This window comes from Podarcis tiliguerta (assembly GCF_965153285.1).
Source record: "Podarcis tiliguerta genome assembly, chromosome: 2".
NCBI classification, from domain to species: Eukaryota; Metazoa; Chordata; class Lepidosauria; order Squamata; family Lacertidae; genus Podarcis; species Podarcis tiliguerta.
The window spans coordinates 57,426,886-57,452,658 of record NC_139535.1 but is presented as its reverse complement, the minus strand read 5'-3'; the positions used below and the strand labels follow the sequence as shown (position 1 = coordinate 57,452,658).

The following is a 25,773-nucleotide window of genomic DNA, read 5'->3' as shown; positions in this document are numbered from 1 at the left end:
TTTGCTGACCCCTGTCCTAAACACTCACCTCAAGGAAATCTACACATAAAATAATTAAAAAACACGAAAACAACGAACACATTGAAAACAAGATTTAAACCCTAGCAAGTGGGCATTTGTAATCAAAACCCATTTATCATCTGGGAAAGCCTGTTGGAACAAAAATGTCTTCAACTCTTTCTAGAAAGTGCAGATTATGGGCACCTGTCATAGCTCAACAGGAATGATGCTCCACTGATGTGGAAGTTGTGCAGGGGTGTCTTACCCATAGACGTTAGTGGCGCGGGGCACCAGATTTTGGAGGGCGCCACAGGCTGAGTATCCGGGAAGGAGAGTCAGGGCGTGCTCCCTTCCCCACTTTGGGGCAGCCCGCCCCTCTCCTCTCAGCCACCCATTGGGGTGTACTGAATCCGGCTCAGGGAAGTCCCTTTGCCCCACCCCCGAGCTGTCTGGATGCCTGACGGGTGCGATCGGGGATGGGCGCAGGGGGCCCGTCTCTGGTCTCGTCACTGCCTGCGTGCCTCCCTGCAGAGTCTGCGAGCGGAGCAGGGAAGCGCCCTGTGTGATCCTGGCTCCGAGCGAAGATGGCACAGCCAGCAGGCCACCTGATCTGCTTGCTGGCCCTCCTGTGGCGCAGACTTCCCCGGACGGGGGTAGGTAAGGGGCTCCGGGCGCTTAGAGGGAGGCTTCGCGGGGGGGCATCTGGGCTACGATCCGGGCACCTCTTACTTAAACAAGCCGGACCAAAGTCCCCTCCCACTTAAAAAAGGTCAACAACTCTGGGAAACGGGGGGGGGGGGGGCGCCAGAGAGATATTTGCACCATGGCACTGGATATGCTTAAGATGGCCCTCAAGTTGTGTGTGTGTGTGTGTGTGCGCGCGCGCGTGTGTGTGCGCAGGGGTGGGTAGGGCTGATCCAGTTCTGTTCGCCGCACCAGCCTGGAATTGGCACAGCAAAAACTGCAGACTTTTAACGTTCCCCTCTCTCACTGGCAACAGTGTTGGGGCTCCAGACACAGCAGTTTTGCAGCAGCTGTTCTAAGTCTTGTTGCTGCCTGCTTGGGATTAGGACTGCACCATTACTCCCAGTTCACAAATCAACCAATGAAGTAAAATAGCATCTGTAAGAGTGAAACTATTTGTCACACACGAGATCAACAGAAACAAAAGCAAATAACGTAATTTTTTCCTATAGAATGCCAACGAGGTTTCCCCTATGCTTCTGAATGCAGAGCATTCTATACCATATAAAGTATGTGAAGAGACAAAAAAGTTGTTATTGTTGTTGTTGTTATTACTACTACTACTACTACAATGTTGTGTTTGTGGTTTGGTTTTCTCTCATTTCTCCAGCCACTAAAGGTAGAGGGGAATTTCCTCCCTTCAAATGGTGACAATAAAATGATTACCCGGGCCTCAGTTTAGCATAATGGTTCAGAAATGCTCATAGCATATTGCAGACTTAAAGTGGAAATTATTAGGTAGCTGTTCTTTGTTATAATAATGATCACTCCACAAATAAAAGCTCTTCTCCCAAAGGTACTGCAAGGCACAAAATGCTAATTCTGAAGATTATGTGCTCGCTTTTATTAAATATTACTATGCCCTGTTCTGTTTGAGGGCTTCACTGCTCTGATTGTTTTATGAGTGCCATGTTAATGTCATCCCCATCTCGCTAGCAGCAGGCACACATTTTAGCTTTTGCAGGAGAATTGATCAAAGGCCACGTGCTGTGGGAATTGCTGAGAAAACACGGACAAGCGGTAAAAATCTAACTGATTAATTGGTTTAAATTTCATTTCAGGGTGTTGAACTTTGGCTTGGGACTCTAATACTACACTAAGAGTCAGGGCCTAATTACCAGATTTCCAATTTGCCTCAGCACAATGGCGCAGACAGAGGAAAATGAATACTAAAAATAATTATAATGGGGAGGGGGGAACCTTTTCTGCTCTGCACTTATTTAACCGCTAATGCTCTGTGTGGGCAAACAGTTTTACTGGGGAAGCCTCCAGCAGCGCCTGCTGGGCCACCAGGGTATCTAATGACACAAATAAATTAAGAAGCTAGTGGCAGCGTCAAAGATTCTGATTTGCCAGATCGAAGGGACAGTGATGCACATGCCCACCAAAACGCAGTGGCCCCATCACCCCCATTCATTAGTAGCTAGAATTCATATAAGCAATGTGCCTGGCTTCCACTCTCAAAGAGAAACAATCTATTACATTGATAAAACACACATACACACAGGGAGCGGAAAACTGTGCTTACTTTGGAGTTTATGGGTGGGCCTTGAGAATAAGGGTTAATTGAACTCAGAAGTTCAGGCTTACTGAGGCGAATTAGTGCCATGTACAGCTATCAGCAAGGTCCTGCCATTGGTCTTGTAATCTATTTGTGCTGTGATTAATACACAGTCCGTGCTGGACTCAGGAAGAAAGACCCAACCCCTAGCCCTCTTCTCTAATATTCATCATGAAACATTGGCTTAGCTTCCATATTCCATAAGAGGAGGCTCCAGCAACGATAGACATCGTCAGAATTGAGCTATGAGCATATATGCATTTGATAACGTCTGAAAAGTGCAAATGCAATCTAACTGCACAGAATCAGTTCAACGAATTAAAGCAAGACGCAGCCGAGAAGCAACATCTTTAAAATGTAAAGCAACAATTACGGGAGAGACAAACAATTCTGATTAAATAAATTTGGACTGGGTTTAAAATGGTCCTAGGGGAAAATATTTGTCCAAAGATCTTCAAGCAAACCAATTAACAGACTACATCAAACAGTCCTTAGAGCAATGGAAATGGAAATTCACAATCAGGTTAGCTCTCTGTACAACTGGGCCTCAGGGCTTAATACAGCCTATAGTCAATATAGTATTGAGACTACAGTGATTATCCTTGAGAAGGGTGGCTAGATGCTATGGCAATAGAACCAAGGACTCACTCACCCAGTTTTTAAGATCAAGTTCTCTTGTTGCCTAGCCACCCGTCCATTCCTACTGCACTCGCAAAAAATCTCTTTAAAATAAAGTTCATGCAGCTAGGTTCCTGTCCCCTGTGCAAGAACAACGGTTCACATCCCACAGGAACAAAAAGACAGCATATTCCAGTAATGCTAAATAAGCATGAGGGCTGCACTTTCAGCAAAACACTAAACACTTTGAGAGGTCAAAACAAATACATAAAACAAAGCTGTTTTAAATCAAATCAAATCAAGTCATTGGTCCATCAAGATTAATACTATAGTGGTACCTCGGTTTATGAACTTAATCTGTTCTGGAAGTCCGTTCTTAAATCAAATCCGTTCTTAAACCAAGGCACGCTTTCCCTAATGAGGCCTCCCGCCGCCGCTGCCCTTCCACCATTCGGCTTCTGTTCATAGACTGAGGTAAAGTTCTCAAACCGGGACACTACTTCCGGTTTTGTGGAGTTTGTAAACCGAATCATTCATAAACAGGACTGTTCTTAAACCGAGGTACCACTGTATATATCCTAACTGTCTGCAACTTTCTAGGACTCCTGGTATTGCCTAGTTGTAGCCCTGAGATTCCTCCTCTAAATCTCCCAGAATGTGTAACTCTCCTTGAAAATAATTGTGATTTATATATACATTATCATCATGATTGGATGAGAAATTCAATTTAATTTAAATCAAATTTAAATCTGAGTCTATCACATTCCAAAATATGTGAATCAAAACACAGCTATCCTTTTAAATTCATATTTATCCAAATTTAGCAATGTATTTCTCCAACAAAACAATGTTTACAAAAATCCATATGTTAGGGCAAATCACTTGCAAAAGTGTGTACATTAGTCAAAATGGCATATAAAAATGTGTTTATTAGGAGAAATTTGTACTAAAATGCTGATGAATTTCTGTGAAGAAAGAAAGAAAAAAAATCAATCATTAATTGTTGCAAAATGTAGAGAATGAAAATTAAGATTGGAAAAATTAGAAACTGAGAGAACTGAAGTTGACAGTTCTTTTCAACCCTTATAATAGCAATAATAGTGGGGTGTTTCCCCCAGGTGGCCCAATGAGGTCACCTTTATCTCTGCTTCATTTTCTAGTTTCTAGTCATTGCTAATATTATATTCATGTGAAAACCCACTCCTAATGAATCAAGTAAGCAGAATGCTGCTTAGATGTGAAATATGACATTTTAGAGAAACGTACCTCAAAGTGGTAACTTTTTTTTCTAAATAGTGTGAAAATAAATTATATGGCTTTACTGTAGAATTTTATTTGTCCATTTATGGTCGTCAATTTAACTGCCAAATAATATTTTTTTAAGTTCTGTATTTGTAAACAGCACAAGGGGGGGAAACTGTTTTGTGTCATCACCTAGTTAAGTGCTTAAATATATACTTATTGATTTTGTTTTCGTCTTCAGCCAGTCACTATGCCTAGAAGAAACAAGGGCAGAGATTTTGTTACACTGCTTCTGCTTGACACTTACTGAGGCACAGAGTATCATTTGTTGTATTTTGAAGAAGGTATGCTATGTGCAGATACCATGGGAGCCTAAAATGGTAACAGTGTAGGACTGGCTGTTGATTGATGCTGGAGACCACGTGTCCTTGCAGACAAACAGGGGTGTGCTGCTGCCCTTATGTCCTGCAAGAGGTGTTGCATTAGATGGGCCTGATCCAGCAGGAATTTTCTTATGTTCTGGTGGTAAACTTCCAACTGGCTGGCCAGACGTTTGGCTGTTGCTTGCTTTCATTTAGTCTAGCAAAAGACCCTTCAATATTTCTGAAACATTTTTTGGGTGTAGGGGGAAGAAGAGATAGCAAGCTCAAATTCATTTCACCCTGAAGTCACATACTGTGGAAGAGCTTGAGTTCAGCTCCCCTCTTAACCCAGTTCCAACAAAAATTATCCTTTTGTGGCAAACAGGGATGGGAATCTGGTATTCTTGTTGTTGCTGAGCTACAGTTCCCCTCCTGGTGGACACAAAAGTCCACCTATATCTGGAGGGCCACAAGCTTTCTATCTCTGCCTTAAAGGAATGTGAGGAGGGGACTTGAGGGGGTGCATCCTTGAAGCACAGTTCTTTCCTTTCCCTTGTCCCGGGGGTTCCAAAATGGAATTCTTTCCTATCACCCACACAGCTAAAAGTTGGTTACATATATACTCCAAGGAACCCCAATTACTAGACTTCTGAAAATGGGAAAGTTGTGTACTTCTCCCTCTTAAAAGAAAAAGCAAACTGAAAGGGTTGCATTCAACGCATCAGTGTAGAGTTCCACTTCTTCTCCGCCCACAAAAAAGTCTGCTTTAGAAGACACCCCCCTCAATCTTCTGGAGCGGATTTTGAGGGGACAGGGGAGAGAGTTCTGTTGTGCACACAGAAGTCTGTTACATGAGCAGAGCCAGAGTATCCTCAAATAATTAAGGCCTTTCTGCATTTTCCACAAAGTTGACAGTTGGTATACATGTAGTATGAGTCATCCCTATTTCTACAGGAATGTCAGAACATGTTTTTACCAGAGGTTTGCCAAAATGGGATTTTAAACTTCATTTTTTAAACTTTCATATGTGGTTGAAAAGCACCTCCCTTTTTCAGGATGCCTTCACGTGCCTCTTCAACAATTTGTCCTTTCCACTCCACCCAACAAAGCCCAGGGCATTAAAAGGAACTGTGAAAAAGACCTCACTGTGTTGAAGACCCCTAGGAGCCTGTCCCTGAGGCACAGATCAGGGAAACTCATCACACTGGAAAGCAAAATAGCTTGTGTAATGCAGGAGGGTCTGAAGTTCCCCAACCTGCCTGAACTAAAATGTAAGCAGAGACCCTTTACATACTCTCTGTAAGCTTAGAGAAACCCAGGGAGCATATGAAGATTTAATGCCCAAAGCTTTGTTTGGTTTTATTGCTGAATACATTCACTTCACACACACACTTTGTTGTTGTTGTTTAGTCGTCTTAGTCATATTCGACTCTCCATGACCCCATGAACCTTGGAAACTCTCACTTTCTTCTCAAAGCTTCTCCTTTTTAATATCCATGGAGTTTTCTTGGCAAAATACTGGAGTGGTTTGCCAGTTCCTTCTCCAGGTGGATCACATTTAGTCTAAACTCTCGGCTATGACCTGTCTGTCTTGGGTGGCCCTTCACGGCATAGCTCAGAGTTTCTTGGAGTTATTCAAGCCCCTTCACCACGACAAGGCAGTGATCCACACATGTCTCTTAGCATTTCTCCATTGGGTTAGCCTCCTAATATGCAATACAGTACTATGCAGTGCTTTTCTTCTAAGGAAAAGAGGTGCCGGGACTGTGTACTCTGCAGAAAAACAACAACACTAGTTCTATTGCAGCATGTATTCAGAGGTTCCACTGAAATTGGTTATATTTACTCCCAGGTATTACAGCCTAACTGATCTAAATACTAATGTGGCATTAATATATACTCCACTTATCTTCTTGAGAAACCGTATCTTCTTGAGAAATACTGCTGTTTGATGCATTTCCCCTCAAACCAGCCTCCATCTGATTTGAAAATGCAAGCCACTTTCACTTCAGTTAAGCTGAGGTGTGTCCATTTGAGACGGCTGTTGTGCACATACAGATGGCAGCTTCCAGGAATAGGGGAGGAGGGAGATTTGCAGCCATGGGGAATCCAAACAGGTAATGTGCATTGGACAAAGACATTCCCCACCCCCACTTCCTCTGGTGTGCACAGCAACGTGCAAATGAGACTGGAAACACAGCAGAAAAAGCTAACTCACTGCACGTTCAGCTGCTAATGTGTACATAGCCCAATATGGACTATAATTCTGCAGAGCAATTAAAAGGCGAACTTTGCGCTACTTATTCCCTACCAGTTCTACTAGAGTCAATGGAACCACTGCAGAAGAGGAAAACTTTTAATGGATTTCCTATTATTATGCTAGTAATTATGCTTAAATTACTGTTTTAAATTATGTCCATTACTTATAAAGACAAGACCTAGGGAGAAATCCTCACAGGGGGTCTAGGTTATGGGGAGAGGGGGACTGTGAACTGTTGGTGAAAGGGAGGAAGAAAAGCAAGAGAAGTAGAAGGCAAGAGAGGCAAAAGGAAATACAGCTTAAATACCCAATAAAGCATTTTGCTGCAAGTCTGTAATTTAATTGTTTAATTGTTTACTGAGCTGGGACAAAGACAGCAAGTGCTTAAGCACTATGGGGGATCCAAAGCCTTTGTCTGTAGACAGATGATTACTGGGATCAGAGATGTGGAGACCACTTGGTTCCACTGTAGAAAAGCTTCAGTGGAATCTGCCAGAATGTCTGGACAGGATCCAGAATGCAGGAGGTCTTTCCTGTGAAACAGAGGCTGCAACAGCTATTTGCCCCCACTGTCAGAGGCAGAAATGCTTCTGAATACCTGGTGCTAGAAACCACTGGAGGAAAGTGCTCTTGTGCCCAGGTTCTGCTTGTGGGTTTACCACAGTGATCTGGTTGGCCACTGTTAGTCCAACAGGATGCTGGACTAGATGGGCCATTGGCAAGACCCAGCAGGCTCTCCTTATGGACATCAGGATGGGATTTATTGACCTACACAATGTGCACAAACACTCTCAGCATCTGTAGTGTTAGTGATAGAGACATGCACTTGGTCACATTACTTCAGTGGTCAAAGTGGGATGCTTTCATAAAATCTATTGGATGGGGTGGGTGAGTGGGATGCTTTTGAAGAGGACTTAAAACCAGTCTACTTATTTTAAAGCAGAAATGAGGAAACCTGGCCGTTCAGATGTTGTTGGACTAAAGCTCTGACCATCTGGGACTGATGGGATTTTGAATTCAACAACATCTGGATGGCCAAATGTACCCAGTTCCCTTTATTAAATGGATTTTAAACTCTTCTGGGATGCTACATAGATAAAAAGTCACTTGACCCAAGCCAGAGCTCTTTGGGGAACAGAGGCAGGCAGATCCTGAAGATCCAAACCTGGGAGAAGCCCTGGAAGAAGAAAAAACCCTAAGCACTGGAAAAGCCATGGGGAAATAGAAAATTGTCTATCCAGATGCCTGACTGCTTCTGCCATACCTGCTTGTTGCCTCTCCCAGCTTCACAAGCACATCTGGCCTGGCCAAGGCTGGAAGATGGAAATGGTGCCTATTCCATTGAAAATAAATGGCATCCCAGCCTACCCTACCCTGAGAACCCCAGGTTTTGACCTCATTTACAGTAACTCTATTCATTTCATGGTAATGATTGATAACAGATTGTAATTATTTAAAGTATGAATGTACTAATTCAAGCTTGTTAGTAAATTGTTTACGCAGTTATAAATATGGTGAATAGACCGCAGGCTAAATTGAATGTGGCCTAATTTCAAATGAAACTATCCCACTTCCTCCCTCGCCCCACACTGCGTGTTGTGTTAGGCATATTTTCAAAATCATGCTAATGAAATTACATCAGCTGCACAGAGGTTTTGCATCAGCACTGCAAGAAGAACTGAAACGGAAGTCTATAGGTTAGAACTCCAAACCTTAGACAAGTGTAAAATGGCCAATAAATAAAACTGTATAAATAAGGAATCATTAATTATTTACTAATTCAGTTGATTGCTACGCTTGTTGTAATCAAGAAATATACTTGCTCTCATACCGTGACAACATTTATCAATTCTCCTACTTTTGGATAAATTCTGCTTTTTTGGACACTGCAGGAAGACAGTAGTCAAATTAAAGAAACCCTTAAAAAATGAGGAAATTGTTGGGGAACAACAGACTGTAATTTGGTTTCTACAAATAAAAACCCACGACGTCCTTGTGCTCTTATTCTTGTTTTGATTTCTTTTCTAAAAAAAGAGGATATCATTTAATGCAATTTTCCAGAGCCTGGGAATCATAAAATCAAACATGAACAAGTCTACTGGAAAATCTGTGACGTTAATCTTGGCCTACGTTGTATTTTTAACAAGCACTGAATTTGGGTGTTGGATAATCCAGATGGCCATAGAGGAATCATCTTGATAGGATTAAGCCTTTGTGGTGAACTCTGCTCCATCTGTTCTCAGAGGTTTGCCTCTGCCTGTCGGAATATAAATTTGCAGCCTCTGTGTGTCTTGCAGCATAAGTAACAGTGGCGCTTTGCAAATACACACACACACATGCATGCGTGCGCACACACACAAACAAACCCTTGAGCGGTTATTAGTAATGTGCAATAAAGGTAGCTTGGAGTTTACTGCCAAAGAAACATATTGGATTTATTATTCATCTGAAGAACAAAGTGTGCAGTACCTAAATTTGAACAAAAAAGGATGTTTGTTGTTGTTCAGGGACTTGTTCAATTCATTAAACCATAATACTACCATAAATTCACAGATGAAGGTATGACTGCACATGAAGCAGGGAGATGCTTAATCTTTGAAAACTATTATACGTTGCTAGAATGCAGGATACAGTTTTGCTTTGACACGCTGACTGTTAAATATTCCAAATCTGTAAAACCCAAACAGCAATGGTTGCAGTTATTTCTGTCTCAACCCAGCTACAGATCGGGGTGGGGAAAGATGATTGGAATAACACAGAAAAGGAACCTGGGTCTGTACTTTCTGGTTCTGTCATGAGCTATCTATTGACACCACTGGCTTCTTGCACCGATGGCTGCCATATGCAGCAAGGATAAATGTTCTAGTGCTGTGCCAAAATCTGTCCTCCAATGCAAAATAAAGCTTCCATTTCTCCTGGCTCTTCCACAGGGCACTTTGGAGTTTCTTAAGAATTCTGGTGTGATTTCCAGTGAAGTCATCTTGTTAGCACAAGGACTTCCACCTGCGCAATGTGACTTTGTCTTTGCCCCTACATCCCCAAATCTGTTTTTGAGGCTGGGGCAGACTCAGGGTGGGCACAGGAAGAGGAGAGGGAGAGGAAGTCCCATTGCACAGGCAGAAGTCCCTGCGCTAAGGGGATGACTCCATTGAATACAACCCTAGGCATAAAGAAAGTCAAGCTTTCTGTATTGCTTTTATGGTTGTGGGTAGCTACTCTTTCCATTGGAAATGAGAGCTGGACCATAAAGAAGGCTGATTGCCAAAGAATTGATGCTTTTGGATTATTGTGCTGGAGGAGACTCTTGAGAGTCCCATAGACTACAAGAAGATCAAACCTATCCATTCTGAAGGAAATCAGCCCTGAGTGCTCACTGGAAGAACAGATCCTGAAGCTGAGGCTCCAGTACTTGGGCCACCTCATGAGAAGAGAAGACTCCCTGGAAAAGATCCTGATGTTGGGAAAGGTGGAGGGCACAAGGAGAAGGGGACGACAGAGGACGAGATGGTTGGACAGTGTTCTCGAAGCTACCAACATGAGTTTGACCAAACTGCGGGAGGCAGTGGAAGACAGGAGTGCCTGGCGTGCTCTGGTCCATGGGGTCACAAAGAGTTGGACACTACTAAATGACTGAACAACAACAACACTCTTTCCATTAAACATTTTTTCCATCACTCTGCAGCCTACCTGGTTGCTTGCACTTCCTAATTTAGAAAAAAATGAGGTAAGAGTTACCCCATGATGTCTTGCCCTGAGCTATGTGAAGTAAAGGAAGACAGGGAGGCTGCCTACCAAACACCAGAGATCCGGGCACTCACTTACTTTGGTTTTAAAGGAAGCATTCTCTGCATTAATTTCTTTTAAAGTAAGAAAAACTCTTCACCTTTTTTTTTGAAAAAAGGAAAGAAATAAAGCTGTGAGGTCCACAGCAAGACCCCTTCTCATGCGTACAGAAAAGCCCAGCTGATGACATGAGGATATGGGCACTGAGAAAGTCTGCAGAATTACTGGAATTATAAAACGAAAGAAAAGGCACCCACAAGCACAGCTTGACCACCCTGAAAGGAAGGCAGCTGCAACAAAAACCATGTACCTTTCCTATGAGAATTTTAATACACAAACACAAAACTTCCCTTTGATAATTTTCAAATAAAATGTATTTTCCAAGTAAGTGATGGTTAATTGTGTGCAGGGGGAAATGTGGGGGAAAATTTCATATATTCAATGTCCACAATGATTAAAAAAAAACCCTTGAAAGGTTTTGAGCCAATGCAGAGACATACTATGGTGAAATGTCACATAATTCCAGAATCTGTTCCCAAAGACGCATGTAGGAGATCTGACTATTCTTTAAAATAATAGTCCTGGTTTGCAATTTCAGTGCAGCCTTGATATTCTAGGTCATATTTCTGAAAGTTTATACAGTAGAGTTGCAACTTACGCACGTTGAACTTGCGCACATTCAGCTTTATGCGCTGGGCTGCTTAAAAAAATAATAATGGGGTGGAAAGGGAGGGGGCTTTGGCAATTCCACCTACCACTGAAACCAACTTCGGCTTTATGTACTATCCCTAGAACATCCCCCCCCCCCACCTAAATTGCAGGTCTGGTGTAAAAGGTTTAAGGCAAATGAATCATTATTTCATAGCCTGTTCTAATAATTAGTATCTATTTCAGAGTCTATTCCAGAACTTCGTGAACACAGGAAATGTTAATGCGTAAGTCCAAACAGAGGATAACTTTTGCTGCTGCTGATAATCCTCCTCTGTCTCCTAGCCATAGCATTAGTTCATTTAAAAATGGTGCATTGGAACCAGCGTGGTATAGCAGATAGAGTGCTGGACAAGGACCCAGAAGACCAGTGTTCAAATCTCCACTCAGTCATGAAGCGCACTTGGTAACCTTGGGCCAGCTGCTCACGCTCAGCCTCACAAACCTCACAGGGTTGTTGTATGAATAAAAAGGGGAAAACAAGATCTATGTATGCCACCCTGAGCTCACTGGAGGAAAGGTGCAATATAAATGTCATAAACAAACAAATATTGTAAATAGGTTCTTCTGTGAAACTTAACTGATAAAATAAATATATATGGCTTCAACGCATCATATAACTGAACCAAATACCCAATAGTCAGATGTATCCTTGATCCTATTTTGGTCAGACCCTGGGAATTACATGGGGACATAGCAACATGCCTTATCAGACCATAGGTTCATCTAGCGCAGTGCTTTCTACACTGAACGACAGCAGATCTCCAGGGTTTCCGAAAGAGATCTCTCCAAGCCCTATTGAACCTGGAACCTTCTGCATGTAAATTAGATGCTCTGCCGCTGAGCTAGAGCTTAGGAACAGGGAAAATGTTCAAAACTTGCAGTATTTAAAATGGACCAATAGAATGGCCCAGGGCGGATCTACTACGAAATTAATGAAACTTAAGAGTCAGGGGCCCAATCCCAGAGAGGCTCCAGAAGTGACTTTAGTCCACATTTTTTCATTTGGGGGGGGTCTATTAGACCCAATTTGAGCCACATGAATCAAAAACTGTATGGCATAGGAAATTTTTATTCACACCAGCAACTTTGACATATTAGATAATCCAGTACAGCAATTTAAATCAAAATCTGAGATGTAATTTTTTTTAAAATATGGTGATCTGTCGTGGAACAATCCCATTGAAGAAGATGACAAACCTCATTACTGGTTGCAAAGGGGTCCCCATAACAGTTTATTAATTATTATTATTATTATTACTATTATTATTATTTATTGAATTTATATACCGCCCTATACCCGGAGGCTTCAAGCTTCAGGGCCCCCAAAATGTAGTTCCACCGCTGGAATGACCCATCTAATTTGCCATACCTGTAAGATGTGTACTTTTACCATATGAAAAATGTACACAGGCCGGCTTGGCTATCCCACCACCCACCAGCCTACTGCCTTTTTGGCTTCTGCTATTTGTTGAGACTGATATAGAATCAAAGCAGTTGCCAAAGAGATCCAGTAATTGCACAGGGTAGAGGGGGAAAGTGAGAAGGAAAAAAGCACAGCCCTGGCCCTTAAAAAATAAAAAAAAGGAAGAGAGAGCCATTTAAACTGCTTGTCAGTTGTCAGCTTGACAAGGCCACTTGAATATATTCGGGAGTATTTGCATAAATGCTCACGGTGAGTTCACCATGGCTGCTAGCGCTAATGGTACATAAAGTAATTTAGTCACTTCTCTTAGGCATCCTGTCAGAGTGATGAGCACCTCCTCTTTGCCTTGTTGCATATTAGATCATTAGATAATAAAGTGTTAGAGCATGCGAGCCGACAGGGTCCCTAGCACTATAATTTTGAGGCTACTGCATTATGCTGCGGAGGGGGAGAAAAAGAGACAAACCAATTGTGCAATTGGCTTTAAATTCAAATAAATACAACCTGCAGGCTGGGAAATTACTTTGAAGCGAGGCTATTGAGCTTGCTGATAAAACTTTGCACACGTCTACAGGGAAACCTGGCCCCCACTGAACGAAGCAGGATTTCACCTGAACGTCACTGCTTTGTTATCTGGTGGAAATGCAAGATTTGAGCTATCTTCTCAACATGTGCCAGAGCAGCACTAACATCTTTATTTTACACTAAGGGAACTGTGAGCTCACTTATTTTGTGCTTCCTATTGCCACCTTGCCTGCTTTTGCAAATCTGATGCACGGCCCATTTCCATGTTCTTTCCTTGCCTGACAACTTCCCCCCAGCTTACTTAGGGCTGATACACGTGTCACAGCCCCAACATGGAGAATGCTTCAAAAGAGCCTCCAGGTGACTATAATATTTGTAGTGTGCTTAGCAGCTGTGGATTGCTTTCTCAGCCACTAGAAAGCTTGCCACAAGTCATTGGGCCAGGCTGGAGGAGGTGGTCTGTGATATCTGTCGCCTTTGATAACACAGGGCCAGTGCCACCACTCCTTTGCAATGAGGGATGTTGAGGGATTCCAATGAAAACAGAAGCAGGAGTGGAAATTGTCAGTGTTCAGTTATTGGTCCCCTGTTCAAAATGGAAATCAATCCAGTGAGTTCTATCCATGTTTCCTGTTGGTGTTCCTTTCAATCCGCAAATGATACAGAATGGATTACACCCCCCCCCATTTGAACTGCATTTTCTTTGCATTGAAATTAATGGAGTGGAATAACATAGTGACAACGTAATTACCTAATTTACATAATTAATTGCACAAACTACATCGGCTGCATAATTTGACCACAGCAGGCAGCAAGGCAGAAGGCGAACTGCAAAGGAACAGAAACAGAGCTGCAAGTGACCAAATACAAGGTGAAATGGAAAACAATGTCTGCTTACATCTTGCAGCTATTTGAAAATCCAGGGTGCTGCTTGCCTGGTAGCACTGGGGTCTACTATGGGGTCATGAGCTACAGATAATTACCCTCGCTCTGGTTACAGATGCCGCATGGCAAGCTTTTTAGCAGTGATAACCAGCGGTAGCAAGTGCCCATTGAAACTGACAGGGGGAAAGGTAGGAAGACCAACAGGAGGTGAAGCCAGAGCCAATGACTGGCAGAGCAGCTCTCTGAACTGGTTGTGAGAAAGAAGGCGGGAAGATGGAGGCTGGCTGAGGGCAGACTAAGGCTGCTGGGACAGTGCCCTCACTGGACAAGCCTCCACTGGCTACAACAGTGACTAACTGTCTTAATTCCACCCAGATGTTTATATTCATCTATATACTCTACTAAAGGTAAAGGAGCCCCTGACCATTAGGTCCAGTTGTGACTGACTCTGGGTTGCGGCGCTCATCTCGCTTTATTGGCTTTATTGTACAGCTTCCAGGTCATGTGGCCAGCATGACTAAGCCGCTTCTGGCGAACCAGAGCAGAGCACGGAAACGCCGTTTACCTTCCTGCCGGAGCGGTACCTATTTACCTACTTGCACTTTGTGCTTTCGAGCTGCTAGGTTGGCAGAAGCTGGGACTGAGCAATGGGAGCTCACCCTGTCATGGGGATTCAAACCGCCGACCATCTGAACGGCAAGTCCTAGGCTCTGTGGTCTAACCCACAGCGCCACCCACGTCCCACTACTCTTCTAGTCAGTGCTTAATTTATATAAAGAGAGAGAGTTAATCAGGCTCACGTTTTGCTAAGACATTGCAACCTCATCCCCCTAGTTACAGACGACTGAACTGTGATTATCAGAGAATTCAGACCAAGGGGTGAGATAGCGGCTACAATGCTGACACCAGCGAAGAGGTTGCAGCTCATTCTTTTCCAGAATTCCTCTGAAGTGTCACATCATTTTACTGCTGAGGTCCCTCTAGTTCAGGAGAAGATAAGCCATGATCGCGCCTATACTATGTATTAGTCTATAGCATGTCAGAATATACGCACACATTTTACGACTGTCAATACGCAGCCCATGGTGGTTTTACAACCTCGTTCACTGCCTTGGCTGTTTGAAGTCAACCTCAGCAATGAGGAAATGAAATTCTGCCTGAACAGATTACGAAGTGAGGATACCCACAGAAGAATTTCTGGGAGCTGTGAATAGAGCAGCCTAGAGGGATACAGTCAAAGGACAAACTGCATTCTAGCAAGTAATCACTGTAGGTAATAACTGCTTTGGTGCATAGTTGTCAAAATATTACTCAACGGAGGTAATAGCACCAGGCTAACAAAGCAACTCCTAACACCACTTCACAGTGCAGCCTTAATATAAAACTGTCAAATACAAGAGTGGTGGTGCAGCATAAGTGCATTTAAAAAGTTGTTTTGTGCATTTTAACTTATCTCATTAATAGGATTTTACTGTAAGCTGGTATATAAATTTGATAGATAGATTAATACAAGTGTGTGTACACAAACTTGAAAAGAATCCACCCTAGAAAGCAAAAAGATCACTCTAGTTAAACTCATATACTTATGGAATTTATTTACAACTGATATGATCTCTTTCACCCTTAAAGAAAAAAAGGTACTACAGTGATTTGTTAATATGGCACACAAAACTTCTGTGGCAGGACAGAAGAGAGTCAGGCCTAAGTCTCTACACATTTCACACCCACCTCTGTTGGGGCTGGGTGGGTAGGGTGCTAAAGACATTATTTCATCTGGCAAATTCTATATCGTAACCACTTTCCTTCAAATGCCTTTTGGTCTGGGGTTTTTTTGGGTTTTTTGGTGGGGGGGAGAGTTTTCCTTATAAAGCTACAACCCTGAAGGTCAATATTGATTTTGGGTACATTGGTTTCTCTGTAAACATCTTAATGTATCTAAATAAGCTTTGAAATAATCAAGCAGAATTTCTTCCTCTCTCACTCTAAAAAAGAAAAAAAACTATAAACTGAGTAACCCATAATAACAACGGCAAACCACTGATTACTGTGGTTTACCCTGCTTGTACCACACAATGCTGCTTAGCCTTTGCCAGCTATTACTTTTTAAATATAGAAACATTTAGTTGAGTAATGTATTTATTTATTTATGTATGTTTTATCAAGAACTTAGTGGATGTAAAAGCATGATTTTGATTACACTGAGATAAACCACTGAGAGTACCTTTCCTTTTTACTGACTGACAAGTGGACTATAAATTGGGGAAAGGCTGGATAACCCCAAAGCATACCAGATTTCTGACACATGAAATCGTTGGAACCAAACTGGGAGGGCAAAAAGAGTCCTTTAGGACAGCTTTGGGTCTCCAGATGTTGTTGGACTACAACTCCAATCATCCCTGACTACTGGTCCTGCTAGCTAGGGATTATGGGAGTTGTAGTCCAACAATATCTAGGGACCAAAGGTTGAGAAAGGCTGCTCTAGAAGGTGACACCTTGTATGACTGGCTCAGTGCTATATAGGCAACAGTAACAAAAATAGGCCTAATTGTAAAACATGTAAGTCTGCTTACTCTTCAAGCTATGTAATAATAATAATAATAATAAATATAATAATAAACTAATAACACACATTGCACCAGAAACACTCTTCTACACAAGACTATATTTGGAAACAGATCCACAATATCCTGTAGTTATTAGAACAAGATTCCCTGTCCTGAATCTTAAATCTGTGGACCATTTCTGGATATTAGATTTCGTTGGTCACCTCTCATCATCCATGACCATTGGCCATGCTGGCTGCAGCTAATGGGGCTAACAACATATGGAGAGACAAAGGCTTCCCATTGCTGGCATAAAGGCTCTGGGTGAATAGCCAGAGGGGCTGCCACCACCCTCCACAGCATCTGGTGGAGAGCCAGCTCACTTTGCTTAATCTGGAGAGCCAGATCATTTTGCTTAATTGTTGAGCCAACCCTGAAGTAAGCTACTTCTCCAGCACAATGGTCTCTTAAAAAGGTGAGCATTCCCCAATGACTTCCAAACTGTTTCAAATAAGTAAATGGGAAACATTTGGAGAGTGGCTCTAGAAACATTATTCCAGTTTTAGAAGATAATAGTAGAACTACAGAATTTGGTGTTGACTGTCATGAGCTGAACTGTCAAGAAAACCGCTATAATAAAGTACGATTTCCTTTGCTTTCCCCAAAACATTACCTCATCTCATGGGGTGGAAGTATGGGAAATATTTAGAGCAGATAGTTGTGCTCTAAGTGTGAGAACAGGAATATTTCCAAGCTTGAAGGAATCTAGCACTGTCTTAGTAACTGGCAGGTATTCATGTGGCCTCCTTGTAGGGGGAAAATATCTCCTTAAAAAATAAAAAAGCAGGCTTTGAAGGACTATGGTTTATGTTAGGACACTTCAAGGATGAATGAATAAATATCCTTTGTATAGATTTGCGTCTTGCTAATTAATAAAATAACAGTTTGCACATTCCTTAGTAAAATCAGGCAAAAATTATGACAGTGGTTTGTTTATTAAATTAGGTTGTTGGCAGGGATGGAAAAAATCTATAGTATGAGTTATAGCCTAAAAAGTTAAAGCTAAATAAATACAGATGTAAGTTATGTTTACATAATAAGAAACACTGCAGAGCTAAGAATTTTAGGTTAGAAAGTGCAAACTTGTGGACCTGATTCATTATGCATTTTCTGCATAACTACATTTACTCACATAAGTTGTTCCAGTAATTCTGAATGTATGCAAAGAAAAATGGTAGGGTGTGATGATATCACACTCAAATATTGAGGTGAGAGAATTTCTGTTGAGTATTGATTTATCTAATGATGGGAAAGCCCATTTTCACTTTGCAGCTTTCTCCATGGTATTTAGCTTCCTTGACCGTCCATGAAAACTGGATTAGATATCAGGCATGAGAAGACTTCACACACACACACACACACACACACACACTGAATGGGAATTGTGAGGAATCAGCACCCTAGACACATACCAAAATCTGGCTGAACCTTCCCCTGTGGCTTCACTAACATCACAATCCTATGCACGTTTTGTCAGAATGAAGCCAACTATATACAGTGGGGTTTACTCCAAGGTACACAGGATCACAGCCTACCTGGGTGAAGTTAGGAATGAGATAGTGAAGTAAGCCACACACAAGTAGGCAGATTCCGATATACCTTGTTTGTGCCCACTACCAGCTCTTATAATTACAGTTTACACACTCTATTTTATGACTAAGGTGGCAACAACTCACGATGATTAATTAATTTGCAATGATTAATATATATAGCAGGGATGGGGATGTTGAAGCACATCCAGATGTTGACACGCTGCAACACCTGGAGGACCACAGTTTCCCCAGGCATCATACATTGTATAGTTGCCTTTCAGTTTTTTGGTACTAACTATTTTTAAATGATTGGTTTTTTCATTGCTTATTTTATTTATTCTCAGCAGCCCAGGGAAGTTAGTTAACTACCAGCAACAGCCATCCCTAGACCTTCAGTGACTGGAAGAACAACTTGCTCCCATAAGAGACTGCATGTCTCATCATTTGAGCCTCTTGCTAACATCCCACTTCTGTCAGGGACTAGGGCTTTTGTTTTGTTTTTAGTGTGTGTGTGTGTGTGTGTGTGTGTGTTTTTAAAAAAAGGTTTATTATATATTTCAAAATGAAATAAAAAATCAAGAACAGTTGCAAACAACTTGACTGCATTTGCGTTATTCATCCATACGAGCATTCAGGATATTATGAATGAAAGGAAAATACATTGTCACGCCATACATACAAACAGCATACAAGAATATACCCTAATCAAGGAGCTTTCTCCAAAGACCACCATGAGAATGTTGGGGAATCCTTGCCTGCTGCTCCTGTCTCATGTAAGATATAAACAGTTGCCATGCCATGTTAAAAATAGAGGGGCTTGTCCTTCCTTTAGCCATGTACATTTGGCATGTTAGCTTTTCTGCCAGTGCCACTGACCAAACCCAAATGCTTCAATTGTTAGGCCTTTAGCCATTTGTAGCATCTGGCATCTTCCAGGTGAGCCACTACAAGCAGAGACTAGATTCGCAGTCACTATGGACAGGTGGCCCAAGGCTATGGATTGGCTTCCCAGTAAAGAACATCTGCCACACACACACCCCACGTCTTTTTCAAGGGACAGGTATAACATTTCTGTTTCAGAGCTCTTGAGGGAAGTGTGTGCAGGTGATGAGTACTGTATGTTTATTGACTTATGTGGTTTTGATACGCTGGTAAGAATTTATTGGCCATGTTTTGCATTTTTTTAAGGTCTTGCATTATGGATTGTTAGCTATGTTGGTTTCCTTTTAAGGAAGAATGACAGGACAGATGTGTTTCAAATAAATAAATAAATAAAATTTTATTTTCTCATTTTACAGATGCCAGAAACAGGGTGATAAATGGTCATTTGACCAAGGCTATGATGAAAGTCTGAATTTTTAGATTCAGTTTTAAATGAATATCCAGGTAGCTACAAGAAAGTACTCTATGTCCTAATCTGGCTCTCAGTTATAGGAGGGACGTGTAAATATATTAACATACGATTTTGTTCTGAAGATTGGTTTACTGAAACCTGACCTTGGCTCTTTTTTGAGTCTGGCAACATAATCCTCAAACGAATCAAGTGAGGGCTTCTGTGGATGTCTGGAAACAACCTAAGACTCTGTCCATGGGACAAAGAGGGGAAAACTACCCCATCTCTTAATCTTGCCCTAAATCACAGTATGTAAAATATAATGCAAGGAAACCAATTTTGGATTATGCCCCATTTTTTTATTTAAAAAAGCAGACCATTTTGTTCAGTTCTGCTTCTTGAAACACAAGACCCGATTCATACAACCATGTGACCATTGTAACTGTCATGTGATAGCTACAATGTGCCACAGTAAGCAAATCAGTTATTTAAGAATTTGCAAAGAGTGAACCGGTCTCCAATGTGCCTCACAGCTGGGAAACTCCAAGAGCCTAAAGTGCTTCCTCTGCATCATAGAAGAGAATTGGGCTTTCTTGGGCATATAGAACACTCTGTGCACAATTTAATTCTCTACATATCCTGCCCATGGGCTTTTCAAATGCACTAACAATATCCATACATTTGATGGGAAGAGCTTGCCCACAGTAAGCATTTGAGCCAAAATTCACTGCATGAACTGATTTTGCTGGAATTAACCAAATGCTTAAAAACTATGCGCCAGTACTGAGCAAAGTACTCCTTGGGGAAAAAGAGAGAAGACACTGACCCTCTCATCCTATGACCTCGCTAGGACAGCCAGTAATGGAAGAAAAGGGGGGACCCCCCACACAACCCGAGAGACCCACAGTTAAAGAAGCAACGTCAACCAACAAAAAATGCCTACCATGTTCCAGATAAGAAGGCGTACCTTCCGAAGGATCAAGCCTTCGAGCCCTCCGACCATGTTTGGAGTTGTTGTGCACAAACATGTTATCCGACACTGCCAAGACATGACCATCCACATTGACTGTTGTAGATACCACAACCTGTGAGTGGGACAACAATATAAGGAAACACTTTAATACAATTTAAAATGAGATGAGCGCAGAGTATAATAAACCCAGAATCTTAAATAACAGCTGGGAGCTGCAGAAAATTGCACAGCTATTTCACATAATAACTAGTGCTTAGACTGTACGACTCTAACAAGAGGTGCTATTGATGAGTGGGTCTTTGGCATCATAGGCTTTTGATGTCGCTTTAAGTCAAATTGCACAGCTTGTAGCTGTATGGCGAAACGTACACTGTTAACCATCATTCTAACAAGAGCACTTTATTAACTTTTTTTTTTAAGAGCTGACTGAATTTTACCCCACACCATTCTTCAGCATATATGCCAGAAGAGATAAAGCTGCTGTCATTGCAAATGAAAATGTATTTTAAAAAAGAAAAGCAAGTGTGGTCTGCAAAAGTTGGGATGAGAGCAACTGTATTCATTATTCTGTTACAGTTGTAGCTGCCAGGGGTGTTTGCGCTCCAAAATTCTCCGGAACAGGGTATGTGTGTCAAAGGCATTTCAGAGCTGAAATGAATAGTGCTTTTCAAATCCAAGTAGACCTTTTCCTTAGCAAATAATCAAGTTTGAATTCACACACTTGGCAAACTTTGACTTGTCTCAATTCACTTAAACAACTAAAAATGAAGATACCATGTTGCTGTAATGTGCAGGGCACATGGGACTATTAAGTCACAGATTCTAGTGAATTCAAAAGGATGGCTTGCAAGCACACAGCTGCTCAACTGACATATTTCTCAACAAATTTAAAAACACGTGTCCAATTTTCACCAGAACCTATTAAACAATGCAAGTAAGTGAGATTATTTATAGAGACTCATTATGAAGGTTGAGTCTCTTATCAAAATGACCTTAGCTTACCCAATAAGAAGTTCAGATAAAGAATGCTATGTTCTAATGAGATGACTACTGCTGCAAGGGATTGCTGTGATTTTGGTTAGTGATGACGACAATGTTTGTTGCCCGGGATGCTCATTTCTATCCTTGGTTGTACCTGAGCTCTGGTGACATCTTGTATATTAAGGTAAAACAGGACCATTTGCCTTTGCTGAAACCTAAAAGTACGGGGAAGCCTGTGGTCAGCCCCAGGATGTGCTAGCATTAGGATCTGAAGGACAGCATGGTGCCCTTCAATATGAGAGCGCCTCTTCTTTGATAATGATACACTGCACATCAGCAGCAGCTCCAGGATTAATTTCTTGAGCTTGGTTGCCCTGATCACCTCTTAGCCCATATTAATCACCCATACAAACAAAATGGCAACGTCCCTCTCTCCGCTACCGCTTACCAAGTATTCTACCCAAGAACATGTGCTGCCTTCCAGAACTTTGGCTAAAACAATAAGAAGAAATGACCTACACTTCTCCTTATATTAAACAAGGAAGGGGGATTAAAAATTGAAACCCACTGAGATATGTTTATTCATGCGACCTCTTACAACCAAATATAATAATTGTCTGTTAATTGCAGTTTCAGCTCCCACCTCATGCTTCAACATGTGAAACAGCAATCAGCCGGCTCCTGTTTAATCCACCTATTATGTTGACTAATTAACTTTGCTCGACAGTTTATTTCTTCCTCCATTATCAGGCCCTGTCAGCCGCAAGCACACTGCCGCAAAGGGGGACCTCGGCCCCTTTGATTGATCACCGATAGATTGACATGCAGATTAATTTAATTAGAATCACCTCACTTGAGAAATGAAAGACAATGGCAAGGGGGCTAATAGATCTGCTCTTATAATGAGGCAACCCTCCAGAGCCAAGGCAGAGGATTTCTGATTTATTTTGCTGAATTCCCCAGTCGTTCCAAAAGGCTCTTGCTTTAATTGTTCTTGGTATTGAGAGGCTTTAGCCTCTGAAGAGGTGAAATGCTTTACAAGGATTGGCAAACATTGCTTCAACTCTCCAAGGAAGCCGCTACCCTCTCAAAGTTGCCTGAGCAGGGAGATTTGCTTGCAAAGAATTGCCTTACATTGCTTGAACTGGGTAGAAAGGGGAAGGCAATCGAAACAAAACTCTCCAAATAACACTTTATTAACTCTAATAAAATTCTTAAAAACATGTTTTGTCAGATCTTGACCTACAACATTGCTTAGTCGAGCAGTTCCAGCAAAGCAATCCCTCCCCAACCCCCATCAAACTTAATAAGGCCTTTAAGATTGTGAACATAAAATGATTTGCGCCCAAAAATAGTCTGTCAGAATCTTGTTAGCTCATTTCACAGTGTGGTTTGAAAAGGAAAAACCCAGTGGGTTAAAACAGGGTCAAAATTATTTGACAAGATTTGGAAACTTGAATTCTGAAGGAAAAGCACTAGACACGTGAGAAGGACTTTTGATATTCCTATGTTATATTCCATTTCACTGTTTAAGTCAGTTTTAATCTTCCCTATAACCACAATCCATAGAAACAGTTTTCCAGTGTGAGAAAAGTCTACATGGGCAAGATTACATGCACACTCCAAAAGGGCATTTGTCCATAACTTGTTTTGCATAACAATAGCTGGTGAACATTTCATGGTGTGTGTATAATACTGAATTGCTTTAATAGGGTAGCTTTAAATGATAGTCCCTACATAATGTATCACATTGCCATTGTTGGCACCTGTCTGTCTTGGGAAACAATGGAGGAGTGTACCTTTTGGGGGTGAAGTAAAATTGTTTGAAGGTTACAGTGCTTGCTGTGGCCATAGAGACCAATATGGGAGAGACATGTTTTGTTGCAGCTGGGGCAGATGAAGGCGTCAGGTTGTGCTGCTGCAGAGGTTGGCACTGCGGTTGCCTACAAGGAATTCCCAAATGGTGGGGTTGATACTTGCTGTCATGTCATGTTTGCAGACATCTTTGGTCTGCCAATGGGCCGAATGCTTGAAGCCAGTTCCCCATGGTGTACCTCCTTGGGGATGCTGCCATCTTCCATTCTGTGGACATGACCAAGCCAGCGAGGATGACGCTGAGACAGGAATGCAAACATAGTGGGCTTGGGAGAGGGCATCTTTGTTTGAAAGAAGTGGTGTTCAGCATCTTCCTGACACAGCACATATGGAAGGTGTGAAGGCATTGCTCCTAATGGCTACAAGTTGCCCACAACTGTCATGAATTGGTTGGATGCAGAGGAGTGGGAGGGGGGGCACCAGTTGGAGAACCAACAAGGGAACCCTCAGCAGAAGAAGGCTCAGAGCCAGGGGACTGGTGGTGGGATGATGATGATGATGATGAATGGTCAGAGGGAAGCAGACTGGGATGAGGTGTTGGAAGCTGAAGAGGTAACAGGGCTTAGTGAGTGGGAAGAGGCTGTAGCATACAGCAGTCCAGAATCTGAGGCAGAAGCAGAGTGTGGTCAAGAAGCACAGTGGAGGTAGGCAACTGAAAAAGCAGGGAATCTCCCGCTCCTGCTCCTGCTTCCCTTCTGCCCAGTCTCCCAGAACACATAGAGAAATGAAGAAGGTGGAGGAAAGAGAGACAAGGCAAAGGAGCATTTGGCTGCTGGGAAAGGAACTGGGGGAGGAGCCTTAAAGAGCACTGGGAAGATGGGCATCTTCAGTCTTTGCAACTGCCTCACTGGGGCAAGACCTACTGGGAAGATCTGCTGTGATCACTAGGCCTGCGCTGTTTTAGTTTCTTTGAATAAAGAGTTAACTTCACTGACACTGGATGTTTTATTGCTGACCTGCCTCTGACTCCGGCTTCTGATAATGACTCACTTCCATAAAGCAGACTGCTCAGCACATGGCAGTCCTTTCTAACCTTTTCTCCCCACCTCTATTCCATGCTTTACAAGCGCAAAAAGGAAGGTAGGGATGGGGGAAACGTGCTATTTCATTTGTTACCAAGCAATCCTTATCCCTGACCCTGTTGCTGGAAGGGGTTAGGATGAGGCAGAGGTGTCCCTCCAGTGGGCTCTGCCAGCAACAGAGCTGCACTACCACAAAAGCTACTGCTGCATGCTCTGAAAGCACAAGAATAGCCGTTGTAAATCTCCAAAGCAGGGAAACAGAGAGGTGGAGCGGGAGCAGAACAGGGCCAACACTTGATTGGCTGTCTCCAAAGCTGACCTGTTTCCCATTGAGGGACCCAATTTGGCCATCTAAACTGAATCAGCCTGGAGCTGGCACAGGAAAAAAAGTTACACAACTGCTTTCTCCTAATACTCTAGCCGACGTGAGTGGCAGGGCTTCAGATGCAGTGGTGCATCCACTGATTCATTACATCCCAATGGCCTAAATCAGAGCTTCAAATTGCTCTGCCCAGCTCACTTATGTGCTCATGGAGACTATTTTGAGAACTAACCAAACAGAAATGAAGTGCTTTGCTTCAGAGAGCCCAGTTTCTCATGTAGCAATCCAGTGATCCCTTTTTCCAATACCAGGGAGAGCGAAGAAGTCACTTTCATTCCCACAGACAGAGGCCAGCAACATTTGCAGCTAGCTGAAGCAAGAACAGCAACATGTACATATTGCTACGCCACCATAATCCCCACAGCCCTGTGAGATTCTGGGGGTTCCAGGCGCTTATCCAGGGTTTGAAGCACTGTGAAGCACAGTGGAGACTGTGGTGTCTTTATAATATATACTGTATAGTTTATTTCCACATATATACAACCTGAGCCTAGGATGGGGGAGCTCTCAAGATTACACTCCAAGAGGGCCCTGTTTCTCACAAGGCTGCCACCTTGGATTCAAACTGCCAGCCCACACTGCTGCGACCCTCCCGTTCTGCAGCCTGCAAGCTGCTTGCCAAATGCAACTATTTCTCCTCTTGCTTATATCAGGCAAACTGCAATCCTGAAACTCTACTAATGGCCTTTGTTCTTCTACCCAACTTGGACCTCAGGGAGGGGCTTCACCCATTTCCCAGCTGGCACAGCCTTAGCTTTGCTGATGGCTTTCTTAATAGGTCTTCACCCTTCACCTTCTGCTCTTTTGATGGCCCATCTCTCCAGGCGATTGCTTCATCAGTGAGCCAGCCTGGCTTATATTTTAACAAGCTAAATTCAACGTCCGGCACTGGGGCTGGGGCTGGGGTTCCAGATATTAGAAGGGGAGACCAGGCACCCTAAAATTTTGTAACAATACT

The 25,773-nt window shown here is 42.4% G+C and overlaps 1 protein-coding gene across 8 annotated transcripts in view; it reads right to left on the bottom strand.

Annotated features, from left to right (window-relative positions):
• Positions 1 to 25,773, bottom strand: part of EBF1 (EBF transcription factor 1) — a 370,285-nt gene that overhangs the window by 93,281 nt on the left and 251,231 nt on the right. For 4 of the 8 annotated variants that reach the window (XM_083423165.1, XM_083423169.1, XM_083423166.1 and 1 more), the window contains exon 8: positions 20,526 to 20,667. In XM_083423165.1, coding sequence (XP_083279291.1) covers positions 20,526 to 20,667 — 142 coding nt within the window. The remainder of the gene's footprint in view (positions 1 to 20,525; positions 20,668 to 25,773) is intronic. The other 4 variants (XM_083423167.1, XM_083423171.1, XM_083423168.1 and 1 more) reach the window with 1 other exon arrangement.